At 36.6% G+C, this 20,990-nt stretch overlaps 1 protein-coding gene across 11 annotated transcripts in view; it reads right to left on the bottom strand.

Moving 5' to 3' along the window:
* Positions 1 to 994: 994 nt before the first annotated feature.
* CCDC181 (coiled-coil domain containing 181) overlaps positions 995 to 20,990 on the bottom strand; it is a 75,429-nt gene continuing 55,433 nt past the window's right edge. For 8 of the 11 annotated variants that reach the window (XM_064594355.1, XM_064594353.1, XM_064594356.1 and 5 more), the window contains 2 exons: positions 4,127 to 4,281; positions 998 to 2,369 (listed from right to left, as the gene is read on the bottom strand). In XM_064594355.1, coding sequence (XP_064450425.1) covers positions 2,210 to 2,369; positions 4,127 to 4,281 — 315 coding nt within the window. In that variant the 3' untranslated portion in view covers positions 998 to 2,209. Of the gene's footprint in view, positions 2,370 to 4,126; positions 4,282 to 20,990 lie in introns of all 11 variants that reach the window. The other 3 variants (XM_064594359.1, XM_064594358.1, XM_054508070.2) reach the window with 3 other exon arrangements.

The raw sequence follows: 20,990 nt of genomic DNA, 5'->3' as shown, positions 1-20,990 counted from the left end.
ATTACCAACCTCAAGTTAAAAGAAAAAGAAAGGAATAATTGTACTTAATAATTGTAACAAACTAGATGAAATGGACAAATCCCTAGAAATACACAAATTAGCAAAACCGACTCAAGAAAAAAACAAAATGTGAACAGGCCTATAACAAAGAGATTAAATCAGTAATAAAAAAAACTTTCCAATACCATATATTTGTATGAATATAGATGAAAAAATTCCTAACAAATTACTGGCAATAGCATAGAAAAGGGATTATATACCATGACCAAGTGGTATTTATCTCAGGAATGCAAGGATAGTTCAACATAAGAAAATCAATGTAATATACACACACACACATACACATATGTAATAGAACAAAAGAGGAAAACCATGTGATCATTTCACTTGATACAGGAAGAGCATTTGATAAAATCCAGTACCCTTTTATGATAAAAACACTCAGAAAAATAGGGGATCAAAGAATAGGAATAAGTAAAATAGAGGAATAAGAATAGAACTTCCTCAACTTCATAAAGGGCATTTATGGAAAACCCCACAGCTAACATCATACTCAATAGTGAAAGACTACAAGCTTTCCTCCTAAGATCAAGACAAGAATGCTCACTTTCACCACTACTATTCTACATTATACTGGAAATCTTAGCCAAAGTAATCAGTCAAGAAAGAAATAAAAGGCATCCAATTTGTTAAGGAAGCAGTAAAACTATCTCAATTTGCAGGTGATATTATCCTATATATAGAAAATTCCAAGGAATTTACAAAAAAAAAAAAAACTGATGTTGATAAATTCAGTGAAGTTACACAGTATCTATCAATGCACAAAATTCATTTGTGTTTGATTTTGAATATACAACCTAAAAACAAATTAAGAAGATAATTCCATTGGCAGTAGAATCCAAAAGAAGAAAATATTTGCGAATGAATTTAACCAAGGAGGTCAAAGACCTGTACAGTGAAACTGCAAAATTTTGTTGCACTAAATGAAAAGAAATCCTGTGTTATGGATTAGAAGACAATTTTATTAAAATGACAGTACTACCCAAAACAATCTATACATTCACTGCATCTCTATCAAAATTCCAACAGCCTTTTTTGTAAAAATGTCGTGGAATATTTAAATGTCAAATTGGTTCTCATTATTAAAGATAACTTTAAACAACACAAGACTAATTATAATGAAACGTTAAATTGTCTGATGTATGCTGAAAGTGCTATAAGAAGTTGAGACAGGATTGAATAATTCTGTTTTCTCATTTAGGGTCAAGTGATTAAGGTACAAATACCCAGTTGATAAGAACCTTGTCTTCTGAGGCTTTAACAGAACTCCTGCAGTGATTCTCCAGTCTCCATCACACTTGTAATGTTTACCTTTGTTTTCCACCCTTTAAATGCCTTTACACATATCAAGGATACTGTTCCTCCACACACCAGATTCCTGTATAGTCTTAAATATTTCACAATATCTACCAATGTTTGTAAATTTTATAATATGCCTAAAAGAAAGAATTTTGCAATTATACAGATCAGAGTCTGCGAGCAAACTGCTCCTTCTATACTTTAGTTTCTTCATCTGCAAAACAAGACCAATAGGGTTGTTATAAGGATTGTATCAAATTATGTAAAGCACTTAATACCATGCACATTATAAACTCTCAATAAGAGCTAGTTAATTTTGTAATATAGCAAAATTGGATGCATAATTGTTACTATCTTCTTTTTTTAAAGAACAGAGAAAGTAAGCCTACCCTATTTCTTAGCTTTCCACAGCTATTCAAATTCAAAGTTGTCATAGATGGGATTTTGTATAAGGCCCTGAACAAGGCTTGTTTAAGAGGTCACACCTTCAGCTCCATGAAATGATCTACTGTGATCTTTTTTTAATAATAGAAACTAAAAATAGAAATCTGTTCCTTTCTTGTGTTCTTTCCAGCTAGAAATGCTAAAATAATTTAGAAGTAAAGGAATCTAGAGTTAATTTATTGTTCAGTTTGTTGCATGGACTATGAGATGGTATAACACAATACAATACTGCGAGAGAAGAAATTTATTTTGTTTAGTATTAAAAAAAAAAAAGAAATTCACTGTATCGCCAAAGATAAAAAGCATTTCCATAATTTAGAGTATGACCAAAGCACATAGGCCATAAGAAATGATAACCAAAATTTTGAGGATAGCAGCTTCCAAATGAAGTACTTAATAGATACTTTCAGTTATAATGATCAGTAAAACGAAAAGATTTGGCTTCTGACATATATAGGTGGCTCTGCAATTGTTTAGAATTCTTTGCTTCTAGTCGGAGCTGTCTAGTTCTTTCTCTGGCAGCTTGTTGCTCAACTAGTTTTTCAATCCGTTTCCTTCGCAACCATCTGTAGAAAGATATGATAAGATCTGGTGAGTATCAACGTGAATACTCTTCTTGCTATAAAGTTATTGCTACAGACTATTAAAGGAAGTTGAGTTTCTTTACATTGAAATGCTGTAGTCACAAAGAAAAAATTATTAAAGTACTAATGAAAATTTCAGGTTTACCCCCTAAGCTCACACAAGGAAACACAGTCACATTTGCAATCAAATACTTAAAATTAACTTTGTCTTAAAATGAGACTGCCAACTAAAAAAAAAAACCTGAGTTTTGAGTAATAAACACAATATTTTACATGTGATATAGGTCCTATTCTTTTGTTTAAATATGATTTTCTAAGCATAGAAAATCTAAGCATAGAAAATCTATCAAGTATTTGATAGATTCCAATTAACTTATTTTTTACAACTAACTGTATTCCAAAATATGACTCAATTAGGTTAAGAATCCCAGCATGCAGAAATGTTGCTTTGCTCTTGTTGGTAGGGACACTAATGTGTTCTTGCTTTTTACTGCACAAAACAGTTCTTCTTTAAAATGGAAATATAAGCCTAAGCATAAAAAAACACCCAAAAAAGGAGGAGGAAAAATCAACATTCAAACAAATTTAAATCTATACACCTTGCTTAGGTAAAATAACTCAAAAATAACTGTACATACACATATGAAAGTGTATGCGGTGCACATGTGTATATATACATCAGTTGTTTTCAGAAATAACCCTAAACAACTAAATGTATCAGAATAGAAGAGACTTAACATCATAAGCCAATGTTGTGTGGTCCCAAATTGGACACTAGTTTGAGCAAATTAACTGTAATCATTTAGGGGTCCACTGGGAAAATATAATTATGGGCTGGATATTAGATGAGATTATTAATAAAAATAAGCAGATTACAGAATAGTATATACATATGATCTCAATTTATATTTTAAAATTATAATGTACAGAGAAATATCTAAAAGATATGGACTAAGGTACTGACAGTGATTTCTAGGTGATGAAAATGTGACTTTTTCCCCCTCCATTTCCACAATGCACATTTACTGCTTCTCTGACAATATTTATATATGTTTAAAAAGAGAAAAAAAAAAAGGAAGAAAGAAGCAAAGAAACAAAGAAAGAAAAAGATAGGAAAGAAAGAAAGGAACTTAAAGCAACTGGATTCAATATTCACTACCTCTCCCAAGGGTTACTGGCAAAATTATGAAACCAGGTCTGTTTCCTCACAATTAGCCAGGTAATATAAAGTCTTAACCAGGTAACTGAAAAGATCAGGTTTGCCTTAAACTACCATAATGTGTGCCCAAATCTCTTTTTCAATTTGGTCTATACAGATCTTTCTTCTCAGCCTGAATTTCTTTATAGAAAAATATTTCTTGGGAAATGCGACCCTTTATTCAGTTTTTCTGAGGACTATGTAGGAATTAGCTGTACATTATCTTTGGCCCATTTCTCTAAAAAATGAACAAAATAACAAATAAATGGTAGGCTATCAAAGGTTACCAGACAGGTAAAATATAAAATAATTTTGGTATTGAAAATATCTTGAAGAAAGAAAGAATGGTATATAGGTATTATGCAAAATATGGAGCTAAAGAATTTTCTCACACACTTTTAAAAGTGTGGATTTACAATTGAATAGATATGTAATATAAGAGATAAAATATTTTGTGGGGTTTATTTTCAAGCTTTATTGACTACCGAGCTCTCTGAAAGGACTGTGAGGAGAGGGGAAGCATCTCTGGCCTGGAACTTACTGTTTAAAGGCCCGCTCGCGGCCCTCTGTTCCTTTAAGGAAGAATAAGCATTCCTCTTGCTTTCGTAGTTCTTCTGTCTTTCTTTCTTTCAACTGCTCTTCATGCTTTTTTTTAAGCCATAATCGAAAAGCTTGTTGTGGATCTCTGTTTTCCTGCTAATTACAAAAACAAGCTTTGTAAATAAACTAAAACTACTTTTTGAGGCCCTGCCTATAGGACCGTACAAGAATACATGTTCCACTCATCAATTTTTCATAATAATGCCAACCTCATTCCCCGTACTCCTAGTATCTAATCAAATTATATCACCTTTGAACCAGCAACACACATTGACCTCTGTCAGAAAATTCAACACTGAATTTAACTGCCATCTGGCATCTTTCAAAACTTATTGAGGTAATCAATAAATGAAAAGCGTTTTTACAGCAATTTGCAAACTTCTCAATGAGGAGCTCTTTGACAAAATAATTTTTTACAATGGCACAAAAAAATAAAACGGGCTTGAAGAAGGATTGGGATAGATAATATGAATGGAGTTGAGGTCTTTGTAACAATTCCTGAAGGAGCTCCCTGGAATGCAGTTTGAAAGCTAATGATCCAACACTTCTATTATTCATCCTTTCTTTTAAATTCTACCTTTTTTTTTTTTTAAAGATTTTTTTTTTATTTATTTATTTGAGACAGAGAGAATGAGAGAGAGAGAGCACATGAGGGGGGGAGGGTCAGAGGGAGAAGCAGGCTCCCTGCTGAGCAGGGAGCCCGACGCGGGACTCGATTCAGGGACTCCAGGATCATGACCTGAGCCGAAAGCAGTCGCTTAACCAACTGAACCACCCAGGCGCCCTCTACCTTTCTTTTTAACTTGTAAGAGCATCTGTCAAGCTCATCTCCAAAATGTAATCACTCTTATGGAGGGTGGCCATAAGGATTTGCAGCCATAAAAATTTTCTCATAAGAACCATGCTGATTTTGTCGTAAGTAAAAGCTAATGGGAGTAGCTTATTGTATGGTTCCTAGAACTTCATGATGGATACTATCTTCAGAGAATTTTCAAAAGTTGAAAGAGCTCTTATTTGGGAGAATAAAGAGAGCAAAGGGACAGATTTGGGGCTAGGGGAAAGCATGCCTCATTATTTTGATGCCTGGCTAAAACACAAAGGAAAGGATGCATTCATTTAATACTTCCCCTAAAGAGAAGCTCGATGGTAGAGAGGACCATTTCCTACATCTTGCATTTTCCTTTTTTTTTTTTTTTTAGATTTTATTTATTTGAGAGAGAGAGACAGAGATAGCGAGCAAGAGATAGAGAGCATGATGGGGGAGGAGAGGGAGAAGCAGGCTCCCAGTGGGGCTCGATCTCAGGACCCTGGGATCATGACCTGAGCCGAAGGCAGACGCTTAACTGACTGAGCCACCCAGGTGCCCCTGGTTTTTCCTTTATCTATTACTCACATTGCCAAGTATGTTCCAGTTTAATTTATAAAATTTACATAATCTAGGATCTTTGATGTACAATGCTGAAGTCTGTGAAGATAACCCATGGATGACCTAAAGGATCACTGCCAAACACCTAGAAGTCTGGGAATGGCTGGAGATGACCAAAAAGTGTTCATTCTGGAATTATAGATCAAAAGAGGCAAGGATTCAGAGGTGAACAGGACTGATTGGTATCTCTATTCATTTATTCATTTAGCAGATATTTACAGAGTATCTACGACAGAGTATCTACAGGCACGTAGGTACTGGGTTGCATCAGTGAAAAAACAAAGTTCCCTCTCTCATATATTCTATGATTGCACTGTCCAATACAGTGACCACTAGCCACATGTAGCTATTTAAAGTTAAAAATTCAGTACTTCAGTCACACTAGCTACATTTCAAGTGCTTAAGAGCCACATCGTGGCTAGTGACTACTTTATTGGACAATGCAGATATAGAGCATTCCCATCAACCCAGAAAGTTGTATTGGGCAGTGTTATTCTAGATGAGGAGAAAGGTGGTATGTAGACAGAAAGTTATCAGATATCTGGAGACAGCGTATTTCAAGCAGTGGTCACAGTAATACACAAAGAAGGAGTTCTTAACTGGCTATCATCCCAGGATTCAGCAGAAGGAATAGGTAAGGGGCGCCTGGGTGGCTCAGTCGTTAAGCGTCTGCCTTCGGCTCAGGTCATGATCCCAGGGTCCTGGGATCGAGCCCCGTATCGGGCTCCCTGCTCCGCGGGAAGCCTGCTTCTCCCTCTCCCACTCCCCCTGCTTGTGTTCCCCGTCTCACTGTGTCTCTCTCTGTCAAATAAATAAATAAAATCTTAAAAAAAAAAAAAAGAAGGAATAGGTAAAAAAGTCCATCTCCCATTCTTTTCCTGGAAGAGTGTGTCCATCAGCACACTTGAAAAACTGCTGCTTGAGGGTCAGGCTTCTAATTTAGAATGCCTCTAAAGGCTAGCTTTCATCATCCCCAAGGACCAAGAAGGCTGTTGACACCTCTGCTGCTGTCTCCCTGTAACCTGCTCTAAGTAGCCAGTATCTCCCATGAAGGACATTTACAAACATCTGCTGTACCCAAATTTTTATGGCTGCACCCAAAGAACAGGTTCCTAGGTCACCTGGTTCTGATAGCCACTGGAACTTCCATTCATGAGTACCACAAGATGGTAGCAATCAAATAAGTAGATCTTAATGGGCACAGGAATATCGCCCTGCAGATATACACCTGGGCTCAGTGCAGATGGAACAGGAAAAAACACCCATCTCCCAGTTTCTCTTTGGAAAGGGCTTAGCCACATACCTTCCCAGCTGTGCCAGAAGGCCTGGCTTCCATTTAGCCTGCAAAAATACACTACCTGGCACAGATGTCCAGCAGAATTGAGGAGAAATCAGAGCTTTTCAGACAAACAAAAGCCAAAGGTACCTATTCATCACCACTCAAATGCCTTAGAAGAAATGTTGTAATGAAAGAAAAGGATGCTAATTAGTAGCAAAAAATATATGAAAGTATAAAACTCACTGGCAAAAATAAATATAGAGTTAATAACACCCTAATGTAATGGTGGTAGGTAAATCATTTAGAACTCTAGTATGAAGGTTAAAAGATAAAAGTATTAAAAATAACTATAACCAAAACAGACTGTTATAAATACAAGGTGTTTATGAGAGTCTCATGGTAATCATAAAGCAAAAACATATAGTAGATACACAAAAGATAAAGAGCAAGAATCAAAGCATACCACTACAGAAAATCACCAACTCACAAAGGAAAAGAATAAGAGCAGAACAAGGGAACAAAGTAATTACAAAACAACCAGAAAACATTTAACAAAATGGCAATAGTATTTCCATACCTATCAATAACTACTTTAATGTAAATGCACTAAAGCTGAATGGATATAAAAACAAGTCCCGACTACATGCTGCCTAAAGAGACTAAATTCAGCTTTAGGACACATATAAACTGAAATTAAAGAGATGGAAAAAGATATTCCACGTAAATAGAAACTAAAAAAGAGCAGGGGTAACTATACTTATATAAGACAAAATAAATATTAAGCCAAAACAAAAACTTGTATGGTATTAACATAAAAAAATAATGCACACATTAATGTAACAGAAGAGAGAGCTCAGAAATAACCTCATGTGTACATGGTAAATTAATTTTAAAAAAGTTACAAAAAATAAACAATGGGAAAAGGATAGTCTCTTCAATTAATTGATTTGGGAAAACTGGATTACCACATGCAAAAGAATCAAAATGGACCTCTACCATACACTATATAAAAATAACTCAAAATGAATTGAAGACTTGAGTGTAACCTGAACAACTCCTAAAAGGAAACATTAGAATAAGCTCCTTGATATTGTTCTTAGAAATAATTTTTTTTGGATTTGACAGCAAAGGCAACATAAACAAAAATAAGCAAGTGAGAGGACAAACAAAAGCTTCTGCTTAGCAAAGGAAACCTTCAACAAAATGAAAAGACAACCTGTGGAATGGGAGAAAATATGTGTAAACCACATATCCAATTAGGCAACATGAAAAAACCATCAGTACCTCTAATTATCAGGGAAATGCAAATCAAAATGACCATGAGCTACTGTTAGGATAGCTATTATCAAAAAAGAGAGGGAGGGAGGGAGGGAGAGAGGGATAGAGGGAGAGAGGGAAGGAAGGAAGGAAGGAAGGAAAGAAGGAAGGAAGCAAGCAAGCAAGCCTGGATACCAGGGGCTGAGGAGTGGGAGAAATAGGGAGAGGTTGGTAAAAGGGTACAAACTTGCAGCTGTAAGATGAAAAATGTCTGAGAATCTAGTGATTAACATTGTGACTATAGTTGATTACACTGTATTATATAATTGAAATATGCCAAGAGAGTAGAACTTAATATTTTACCAAAAGAAAAAAGGAGTAAATATGTGAAGTGACAGACATGTTAATCAATTTAATGGGGAGAATCCTTTCACAATGTATATGTGTATCAAATTCTCATGTACACTTTAAATATCTTACAATTTTGTCAATTATACCTCAGGAAAGCTAAAAAAGAAAAAGACTTACATCACAGACACAAGAATGTAAACTTAAACAAAAAACAACCTAAACTCTATGAATGGGCTTAATAGTAAACTAGATGCAGCAGAAAAAAGTGTCAATGCCCAAAGACAGATCAATAGAAATTATGCAAACTGAACAAAGAAAAATATTTTTAACTTTTTAATTTTAATTTTAACAGAACCTTAGTAACATGTGAAATAATAGCAAGTCTTCTAATGTATGTGAAATTGGACTTCCAGAATAAAAAGAGCAAGAAAATGGAGCCCCCCCCAAAAAAATTGTAAAAATAATGGCAGAGAGGGGGAAAAGATGGGGGAGGAGTAGGGGACCCTATTCCAACCGGTCCCCAGAATTGAGCTAGATATCTACCAGACCACTCTGAACACCCACGAAATCAGCCTGAGATGTAAGAAGATAGAGCTGGATCTCTACAAACAGAGTATCGCAGGTGGTTGGTTTCGAGATACGAAGTGGGGAGCCGTGATTCCACGGGCAGATATCGGAGGATAAATGGCAGCAGAAGGAAGCCTGGCCGTGAGGGTCCTACACCACCGGTGAGCTATAGCCTCCCGTGCTGGAGACGGGACACAGACTCACAGACCGGTAGTGGTGGGGAAAGGACTTTAGACAGAAACCAGAGCAGCAGGGCTGCGCGTGCAAACTGGGGGCGGCTGGCGGTTTTAGAAGCAACAAAGGGCAGAGATGTGCCCCCGCCTGGAGGTGAGGACTGGGAGCACTGCTGAGAGGCGCACAACCCAGGATGCTGCAGTTTATATCAGCATAGACAGAAATGGAGACAGTGTGGCCTGGAGAGCTCACTGAAGAACAGACTGCGATCTCTCTGCTCTGAGGCAGAGGGTTGGAAAAGGTCTCTTCTGCTCTGACTCTCGGAAGAGACGCAGAGAGCCACCAGGGAAAGCCGCCAGAGAACAAAAGCCCCAAAAAACCGGTTTTCACTGAGCCCATCCCCCGCCACAGGGGGCAGGGCAACTCTGCACAAATAGGGTTGTCTGAGTAACAGCGCAGCAGGCCCCTCCCCCAGAAGACAGGATGGGAGAACAAGAGGCCACAACCCTAAGGTCCCTATAAAACAGGTACATCTTGTTTGGGGTGCAGTCAATAATTTGGACTCCATACATTCCCTCAACAGAATGACTAGGAACCCCCAAAATAGGAAAGACTCAGAGACTATGACTTATGCCACAGATTTACAAATGGATTCAGATATAACTAAGATGTTGGAGATGGAATTCAGGCTAGCAATTGTGAAGACAATAGCCAGAATGGAGAAATCAATTAATGGCAACACAGAGTCTCTAAGGACAGAAATGAAAGCTGAATTGGCAGAACTTAAAAATGCTATCAATGAGATCCAATCTAATCTAGATAATTTAACAGCTAGGGTAAGCGAGGCAGAAGAACATATTAGTGACCTAGAAGACCAATTAATAGACAAAAAGGGAAAAGAGGAGGCCAGGGGAAAAAAACTCAGAATCCATGAAAATAGAATCAGAGAAGTAAGTGACACCATGAAACATTGCAATGTCAGAATTATTGGTATCCCTGAAGGTATGGAGAGAGAGAGAGGACTAGAAGATAAATTTGAGCAAATTGTAGCAGAGAACTTCCCTAATCTGGGGAATGAAACAAACATTCGTGTCCTAAAGGCAGAGAGGACCCCTCCTAAGATCAAGGAAAACAGGCGAACACCCCAGCATGTAATAGTAAAACTCGCAAACCTTAGAACCAAGGAAACCATCTTAAGTGCACTTAAGGAGAAGAGATTCCTTATGTACAGAGGGAGGAACATCAGAATAATGTCAGACCTATCCACAGAAACCTGGCAAGACAGAAAGGCCTGGCAAGATATATTCAGGGTACTAAATGAGAAGAACATGCAGGCAAGAATACTTTATCCGGCAAGGCTGTCATTTAGAATGGATGGAGAGATGCAGAGCTTCCAAGACCGGCAGAAACTGAAAGAATATGTGACCATTAAGCCGGCCCTGCAAGAAATGTTAAGGGGGTTCTATAAAAGGAGAAAGACCCCAAGAGTGATATACAACAGAAATTTACAGGGACAATCTATAAAAACAAGGTCTTCACAGGCAACATAATGACAATAAATTCATCTTTTTTTTTTAATTTTATTATGTTATGTTAGTCACCATACAATACATCATTGGTTTTTGATGTGGTGATCCACGATCCATTGTTTCCATATAACACCCAGTGCTCCATGCAGTACGTGCCCTCCTTAATACCCATCACCGGGTTAACCAATCCCCCCTCCCCCCCCAAAACCCTCTTTGTTTCTCAGAGTCCATAGTCTCTCATAGTTCATCTCTCCAATCCCCCCCCATTTTTCCCTTCCTTCTCCTAATGTCCTCCATGCTGTTCCTTATGTTCCACAAATAAGTGAAACCATATGATAATTGACTTTCTCTGCTTGACTTATTTCACTTAGCATAATCTCCTCCAGTCCCATCCATGTTGATGTAAAAGTTGGATATTCATCCTTTCTGATGGCTGAGTAATATTCCATTGTATATATGGACAACATCTTCTTTATCCATTCATCTGCTGAAGGGCATCTCAGCTCTTTCCACAGTTTGGCGATTGCAGACATTGCTGCTATGAACACTGGGGTGCATATGGTCCTTCTTTTCACTACATCTGTGTCTTTGGGGTAAATACCCAGTAGTGCAATTGCTGGGTCATAGGGTAGCTCTATTTTTAAATTTTTGAGGAACCTCCACACTGTTTTCCAAAGCTTTCAATAATCACTCTTAACGTGAATGGCCTAAATGCTCCCATAAAATGGCACAGGGTTGCAGACTGGATAAAAAGACAGGACCCATTCATATGCTGTCTACAAGACACTCCTTTTGAACCTAAAGATACATCCAGGCTGAAAGTGAAGGGATGGAGATCCATCTTCCATGCCAGCAGACCTCAAAAGAAAACTGGGGTAGCAATTCTTATATCAGACAAATTAGATTTTAAGCTAAAGGCTGTAGTTAGAGACACAGAAGGACACTATATCATTCCTAAAGGGTCTATCCAACAAGAAGATCTAACAATTGTAAATATCTACAACCCCAACATGGGAGCAGCCAACTACATAAGCCAACTGTTAACCAAAATAAAGAGTCATATTGATAACAATACATTAACTGTAGGAGACCTCAATACTCCATTCTCAGCAATGGACAGATCATCTAAGCAGAAAATCAACAAAGAAACAAGAGCTTTGAATGACACACTGGACCAGATGGACCTCATAGATATACACAGAACATTCCACCGTAAAACAACAGAATACTCATTCTTCTCAAGCGCACATGGAACTTTCTCCAGAATAGACCACATACTAGGTCACAAATCAGGTCTCAACTGATAGCAAAAGACTGAGATTATTCTCTGCATATTCTCAGACCATAATGCTTTAAAACTGGAACTCAACCACAAGAAAAAAATTGGAAGAAATTCAAACACTTGGAAGCTAAAGACCACTCTGCTCAAGAATGTTTGGGTCAAAAAGGAAATCAAAGAACTTAAACAATTCATGGAAACCAATGAGAACAAAAACACATCAGTCCAAAACCTATGGGATACTGCAAAGGCAGTCCTAAGGGCAAAATACATAGCCATCCAAGCCTCACTCAAAAAAATAGAAAAATCCTGAATTCACCAACTAACTCTACACCTTAAAGAACTAAAGAAAAAGCAACAAATGATGCCTGAGCCACACACTAGAAGAGAAATAATTAAGATTAGAGCAGAAATCAATGAATTAGAAACCAGAAACACAGTAGATCAGATCAACAAAACTAGAATCTGATTCTTTGAAAGAATTAGTAAGATCGATAAACCACTGGCCAGACCCATCCAAAAGAAAAGAGAAAGGACCCAAATTAATAAAATTATGAATGAAAGGGGAGAGATCATGACTAACACCAAGGAAATAGAAACCATTATTAGAAATTATTATCAACAACTATATGGCAATAAATTGAACAACCTGGATGAAATGGTTGCCTTCCTGGAAACCTATAAACTCCCAAGACTGAAACAGGAAGAAACTGACAACCTGAATAAACCAATAACCAGTAATGAGATTGAAGCAGTGATCAAAAACCTCCCAAAAAAACAAGAGTCCAGGGCCTGATGGATTCCCTGGGAAATTCTACCAAACATTCAAAGAAGAAATAATACCTATTCTCCAGAAGCTGTTTCAAAAAATAGAAACAGAAGGAAAGCTTCCAGACTCATTCTCTTAGGCCAGCATTACCTTAATCCCCAAAGCAGGCAAAGACCCCATCAAAAAGAAGAATTGCAAATTGATATCCCTGATGAATATGGATTCCAAATCCTCAACAACATGCAAGCTAATAGGATCCAACAACACATTAAAAGGATCATCCACCACGAACAAGTGGGATTTATCCCAGGGATGCAAGGGTGGTTCAACATTTGCAAATCAATCAGTGTGATAGAACACATTAATAAGAGGAGAAAGAAGAACGATATGGTCCTCTCAATTGATGCAGAAAAAGCATCTGACAAAATGCAGCATCCTCTCCTCATTAAAACTCTTCAGAGTATAGGGATAGAGGGAACATTCCTCAAGTTCATAAAATCCATCTATGAAAAACTCACAGCAAATATCATCCTTAATGGGGAAAAGCTGAGAGCCTTTCCCTTAAGATCAGGAACACGTCATGGATGCCCACTCTCACCACTATTGTTCAACATAGTACTAGAAGTCCTAGCAACAGCAATCAGACAATAAAAAGAAATAAAAGGTATTCAAATTGACAAAGAAGAAGTCAAACTCTCTCTCTTCACAGATGACATGATACTTTATGTGGAAAACTCAAAAGACTCCATCCCCAAATTACTAGAACTCATACAGCAATTCAGTGATGTGGCAGGATACAATGCACAGAAATCAGTTGCTTTCTTATACACTAATGCAACCATAGAAAGAGAAATTAGAGAAACGATTCCATTTACAATAGTACCAAAAGCCGTAAGATACCTCAGAATAAACCTAACCAAAGAGGTAAAGAATCTATACTCTAGGAACTACAGAACACTCATGAAAGAAATTGAAAACACAAAAAGATGGAAAAACATTCCATGCTCGTGGATCGCAAGAATAAACATTGTTAAAATGTTGATGCTGCCCAGAGCAATTTATAAATGCCATCCTGATCAAAATTCCAATGACATTTTTCAAAGTGCTGGAACAAACAATCTTAAAATTTGTATGGAATCAGAAAAGACCCCGAATCACCAAGGAAATGTTGAAAAAGAAAAACAAAGCTGGGGGCATCATATTGCCCAATTTCAAGCTATATTACAAAGCAGTGATCATCAAGACAGCATGGTACTGGCACAAAAACAGACATATAGACTAATGGAACAGAATAGAGAACCCAGATAGGGACCCTCAACTCTATGGTCAAATAATCTTTGACAAAGCAGGAAAAAATATGCAATGGAAAAAAGACAGTCTCGTCAATAAATGGTGCTGGGAAAATTGGACAGCTATACACAGAAGAATGAAACTCGACCAGCCTCTAACACCATATACAAAGATAAACTCAAAATGGATGAAAGACCTCAGTGTGAGACAGGAATCCATCCAAATCCTAGAGGAGAACATAAACAATAACCTTTTTGACATTGGCCACAGCAATTTCTTTCAAGATACATCTCCAAAGGCTAGTGAAACAAAAGTAAAAATGAACTTTTGGGACTTCATCAAGATAAAAAGCTTCTGCACAGCAAAGGAAACAGTCAACAAAACAAAGAGGCACCCACAGAATGGGAGAAGATATTTGCAAATGACACTACAGATAAAGAGCTGGTATCCAAGATCTATAAAGAAGTTCTCAAACTCAACACCCAAAACACAAATAATCAAGTCAAAATATGGGCAGAAGACATGAACAGACACTTCTCCAAAGAAGACATACAAATGGCTAACAGACACATGAAAAAATGTTCATCATCATTAGCCATCAGGGAAATTCAAATCAAAACCACACTGAGATACCACCTTACACCAGGTAGAATGGCAAAAATTGACAAGGCAAGAAACAACAAATGTTGGAGAGGTTGTGGAGAAAGGGGACCCCTCTTACACTGTTGGTGGGAATGCAAGTTGGTACAGCCACTTTGGAAAACAGTGTGGAGGTTCCTCAAAAAATTAAAAATAGAGCTACCCTATGACCCAGCAATTGCACTCCTGGGTATTTACCCCAAAGACATAGATGTAGTGAAAAGAAGGGCCATATGCACCCCAATGCTCATAGCAACAATGTCCGCAATAGCCAAACTGTGGAAAGAGCCTAGATGTCCTTCAACAGATGTATGGATAAAGAAGATATGGTCCATATATACAGTGGAATATTACTTAGCCATCAGAAAGGATGAATACCCAACTTTTACATCAACATGGATGGGACTGGAGGAGATTATGCTAAGCGAAATAAATCAAGCAGAGAAAGTCAAATATCATATGGTTTCACTTATTTGTGGAACATAAGGAACAGCATGGAGGACATTAGGAGAAGGAAGGGAAAAATGAAGGGGGGGAATCGGAAGGAGAGATGAACCATGAAACTATGGACTCTGAGAAACAAACTGAGGGTTTTAGAGGAGAGATGGGTGGGGGGATGGATTAGCCTGGTGATGGGTATTAAGGAGGGCACGTACTGCATAGAGCACTGGGTGGTGTACGAAAACAGTAAATCGTGGATCACTGCAACAAAAACTGGTGATGTACTGTATGGTGACTAACATAACATAATAAAATAAAATTTAAAAAAATAATGGCAAAAATTTCCCAAATTCTGTACCAAGAAGCTCAGCAAAGCCCCATTTAGGCAAATTCAAAGAAAAGAATATGATATATTATTCATATAATAAACTGCTGAAATCCAAAGCCAGACAAAGTTTATAGCAGCCACAGAAAAAAAGAACATTATGTACAAGAAAGCAATGATAATTACAGCTGACTTCCTAACCAGAAACAATGCGTGTCAGAAAATCACAGAACACCATCTTTAAACTGCTGAAAAAAAAACCTGTCAGCCCCAAATTCCATATCCAATAAAAATAAATCCTTCAAAAAATATATTTCTGATACATTCAGGAGAGAAATATTGTAATCCCTAGAGCAATGATTTTAAAAATAATTCAAAGAGGCATGGCTAAAAGCTTATGGAAAGCTTTTACATAAGAAAATAAAAGGGAATATTTTTTAAATACTTGATAAATCCATAAGAAGACAGAAAAAGTTGACTAATGGAACTAAAAAGAAATGGAACAAATACAAAACAAATATCAAGAAGTAAACTTAAAACCTACCATATATATCAATAATTATAATTAAATACAAATAAACTCCAGTTGAAAGGAATAGATTTCTGGATTGGGAAGATCCAACTATATGCTGTTTGCACAAGTAACTCTTTAAAGACAGATAAATTGAAAGTATAAAATGTGATATAATAATGCAAATGTTAAGTATAAGAAAGCTGGTATGGCTTCAATAACATCAAAGTAGACTTCAAGGTAAGAGGGACATTTCATAATGAGAAAATGTCATTAATCAGTAAGACATAGAATCATAAATGTATATACATAATACTTTAAAATAGATGAAGCAAAACTCAAAAGAACTAAAAAGAAAATAGACCCATACACAGTGATGGTTGGAAGGCTTAACCTCAATTTCTCAGTAATTCACAGAACAAATGGGGAAAACAGTAAGGACACAGAAGATTTAAACCACACTATCAAGCAACTTATCACATTGACATTAATAAAGCAAATGCAGAATACAAAATGTATGCAAGTGTCCATGTAGAGTTCACCTACATAAACGGACCATATGCATACATGTGTGCATATGTATGTCTATAGATTTATATATCACCGACCAAGAGAAGCAAAGTTTGTAACAAAGATGGAAAGGCATTTTTAATGGTCTCCTAAAATGGCAGTAAAAATTTAATCACCTAAAAAGTTTTTTTAATCCAATGTAAATTAGGTCATTCCATAATTTATATATTCTGAAGACATTTTCTAGAGACTATAACTCACATGATACAGATACACAATGTCCCACAGAAATAACTAGCAAAATACACTTATTATCACAATGCATTAATAAGCCAAATCAATCGTCAAATCATACTATTGCTCAGCTTCAGCAGTAGACAAAATTCACAAAAGTTCTTCAGAATACTATTTATTTTGGGGGCGCCTGAGTGGCTCAGTCAGTTAAGCGTCTGCCTTCGGCTCAGGTCATGATCCCAGGGTCCTGGGATCGAGCCCCACATCGGGCTCCCTGCTCAGCGGGAAGCCTGCTTCTCCCTCTCCCATTCCCCCTGCTTGTGTTCCTGCTCTGTGTCTCTCTCTGTCAAATAAATAAATAAAATCTTTAAAAAAAAAAAGAATACTATTTATTTTTTATATAATTTCTCATTAAAGTTAATTTTTGAGACAGACTTCAAATAAAGCAAAAAATAAAAAATAAAAATTTTAAATTTATAACCATGATGCCTTCTAACATGAAAATATTTTGAAATAAATTCTGTTCAGTATGGTTCATGTTTTTAAAGAATACAATTCAAAGTTTTTGTTTATAATCTCCAAATAGAACACAATAGAACACTGAAGTGTACATTTATTTTTACAAAAGCCCGATAAAAATATTACGCTAGGCTGAATGCCATGAGACCTGAGGCCCCACCAGCCCCTGGGAAACTATTAGCAGTGCACTCACAGCTGTGTTTTTCTTGGTCACTGACACATAAGCTCCTCTCGTCTCCAGTACTTTTCAACATTGCAGCAATGTGCTGTGCTCTACCCTCCCAAGCCCGAAATCCCCGCCTCCCTCAAAAACCTTTCTGATTTATTCCTTGTAATTCCCATTCAATGATACAAAAACTCCCAAACATCCCCATTCTCCCAAGCTACCTGGCCTTAAGCCTCCTCTTTTACCCCAATCCTGATTCTTCCCCAAGACACGGTTTTCCTTTCCCCAAATAGACTGCATTGTCTGCTATACTTCAGATAGTTCACAGGTCGGGTGAAGAAGTTAGTATAGTCTTCACTCCTTCATACTCTTCAGAATTGTATTCCTCTAGCCACACTCAATTGATATTTACTCGATTTGGCTCCATTAATTTAACAATCTCTGGTATCAGTGGCTCAGTGTTCCTCTCCATCCTCATCCCAAGCAATAGAACTATATGAATAAGTTCACAGATTTTTTATTTTCTCATCTTCTAGGACTTCCTCCACTGCACTTGCCACCCAGTCCTTAGAGTCACATCCACATCCCACAAACTACTGTCTTTGAAGTCACTAATCTCATTCTCAACATTAACCATCAAACACATTTCTCCAGTCAATTTTCAACATCTTCACCTGGATGTTTCCTAGGTACCTCAAACTCTACAAGTGAAAAACTGAAATAATAGTTTCCCCCACACAGTGTATTATCCTCTACTGCTCCAGTGAGTGGCACCACCATCCACCAAGTTGCTCCGAAGAGAAACCTGGTATATTCTCTTTACATCTCATTCTCACTCACACACATATCTAATTAATTACAAAACTCCTTCAGTCGACATTTCAAAACATGTCTTAAATTACTCACATCTCCCTCCCTCCCTGCTTCCCTCTCCCTCTCCTGTTACAATTCTAGCCCAAGTCACTATCATTTCTCACTTCATATACAACTATATCTGCTTTCTAATTGCTCTCCCCGCTTCCACTCTTGCCCCCTTCAATCCATTCAGTCATAGTAAGGTGTATCTAATGTATCACTCCTCTGTTTAGACAATTTCAGTGGCTTTCCATAACAGGACTGAAGACAAAATCATTATAGACTTTATCTAACATGCCACATGATGGGAGTTCTGCTCCCTCTCCAGATCTTCTCACACTTACCAAGTTATTTCCTGTCTCAGGGCATTCATGCATGTTCTCTTGACCTGAAACAAATTCCTCTCAGTCTTGGTCTAATTTTTACTCCTACTTTCACCAACCGAGAAAAATCTTTCCTGAACTACCCATACACATTTATTTCCCTCATTATGATCTCTCATAGCTCCTTTCATTTTCATTGCACCCATCACTATTTATAATTACAAATTTATTTTATATATATATAGTTTTTCAAACCCTACTAGCTGAGCTCTATAAAACAGAGACTAAACCTAGTTTGATCAAGAGTACATTTTCATGCATGGAACAGCATCTGTCACATAGGAAGCAGTTAAAAATATTTATTTAATAGACACAATTTTTTAATTGGCATTTCTTTAATTCTAGCAGATTTGTATTTTTTTTCATCTACTATATGAAAATATATATTTTTTTTTCCACTGGCCATCTGTATGTATTCATATGTGAACTTTCTTTTCATATCCTTTGCCCAACTTTCTCAATCAGAAAATTCAAAAGTTTTGCTTTAATAATATAAATATAAATATTAATAGTAACAACAATTACCACACCTACTTAAAAAATCCTCAACAGCTTTTTTTTTTTTTAAGGTTTTATTTATTTGACAGAGAGAAAGACAGCCAGAGAGGGAACACAAGCAGGGGGAGTGGGAGAGGGAGAAGCAGGGAGCCTGATGTGGGGCTCGATCCCAGGACTCTGGGATCATGACCCGAGCCGAAGGCAGACGCTTAACGACTGAGCCACCCAGGCGCCCCTCCTCACCAGCTTTTAATGGAAATTACATTAAATATAAACTTGGAGGAACTCAAACCTTTATAGTATTTAGTCAATCCATGCAGGAATATCATAGGTTGTTTCCATTTGCCAAAGAACTCTTATATTTATAATATTTATCCCACCAATCCAGAAATATTATATTTGTTTTCATTTACCAAAGTCATCTTTTTTTGTCCTTTGCAAAGCTGTATTGTATTCTCCATAGAGATCAGACACATTCCTGTTTAGTTCAAAGTATTTTATATATTCCTATATTCTTCTCCTTTTATATTTTTCTATGAGGTATTTGCTATAGGAAAACTATAAATTTTTTATGTTTATAATGTAAATATCCATTCTGTTAATACTTATACCTTGTTTCCTTTTCACCTTAATAAATTGGTTAGAACTCTCAGAATGAAGTTATTTAATATAGAGGGGAGACTTACTTGTTTCTAACTTTAATGGGTATACCTACAGTATTTCCTAAGATAGTATTATACTGTTTTTTATATTTTATTAGGAATTAAAAAAATAAATTATAGTAAAAATAAAATACCTATTCTCTATCTTTCAAGATAACCATATATTCTCTTTTTATCTACCTATTGATGTGATGGATTATATTAATGGGTTTTTTTATTTATTCATAATTTCCTTCCTAAAATATGCTCTACTTGGTTATAGTATACTGTTATTTGACTACACAGATGCACTCAAATTTCTCAACATTTTCTCTTTTAGTTTATGGCTTTTGTGTCTTGCCTCAAAAGGTACTGCCTGTCCCAAGATTTTAAAACCTAAAAACTTCTACAAATGGCATAGTAAACAACGTAAAAAAATATATCATATTGTCAGTCTAGGAAAACGTATTTATGACAGATATAATAACAGGATTATAATCTCTAATACACAATGCAAGAAAAAAATAAAACTGAGAAAAAAGAAGACTACAAACAGGAAATTCACAGAATATACACATGTTCATAGATACTCATGTATATTATTAATCTGAAGAAAAATTAAGAAGATAAATCACATACAGTGTTAGTCGGGATGTGGTAAATATTCACTCTTACATACTGTTGAAGGGACTGTAAATAGACACAACTTTTGGGAGGTTAATTTTTGCACATTTAACCAAAAATTTCACCCTGGACATCCAGTAAGTCATAAATTCCACTCTTAAGAAACTCTCCTACAGAATGAATATGTTCACTACAGCACTGTTAATGAATAGAACAATATTGGAACCAATCTAAATATCCACAATTGAGGATTTAATAAATTAAGGTATCTCTGAACAGAATATTATACAGTTATTTGGGGTTTTTGAAAGATTTTATTTGTTTATTTATCTATTTACTGAGAGAGAAAGAGAGAAAGAGCATGATAGTGGGGTGGGGGGAGCAGACGGAGAGGGAGAGAGAGAATCTCCCACTGAGTGAGGAGCCTGATGTGAGGCTCAGTCTCACAACCCTGAGATCATGACCCTGAGACCATGTCCAAAATCAAGAGTCAGACACTTAACCAACTGAACCACATAGGCACCTCATACTATGCAGC

This window comes from Mirounga angustirostris, unplaced genomic scaffold (assembly GCF_029215605.1).
Source record: "Mirounga angustirostris isolate CCGP_5_RB_7025 unplaced genomic scaffold, mMirAng1.0.hap1 SCAF_6, whole genome shotgun sequence".
NCBI classification, from domain to species: Eukaryota; Metazoa; Chordata; class Mammalia; order Carnivora; family Phocidae; genus Mirounga; species Mirounga angustirostris.
The sequence above is the reverse complement of the archived record's forward strand: the minus strand, read 5'-3'. Positions and strand labels throughout refer to the sequence as shown.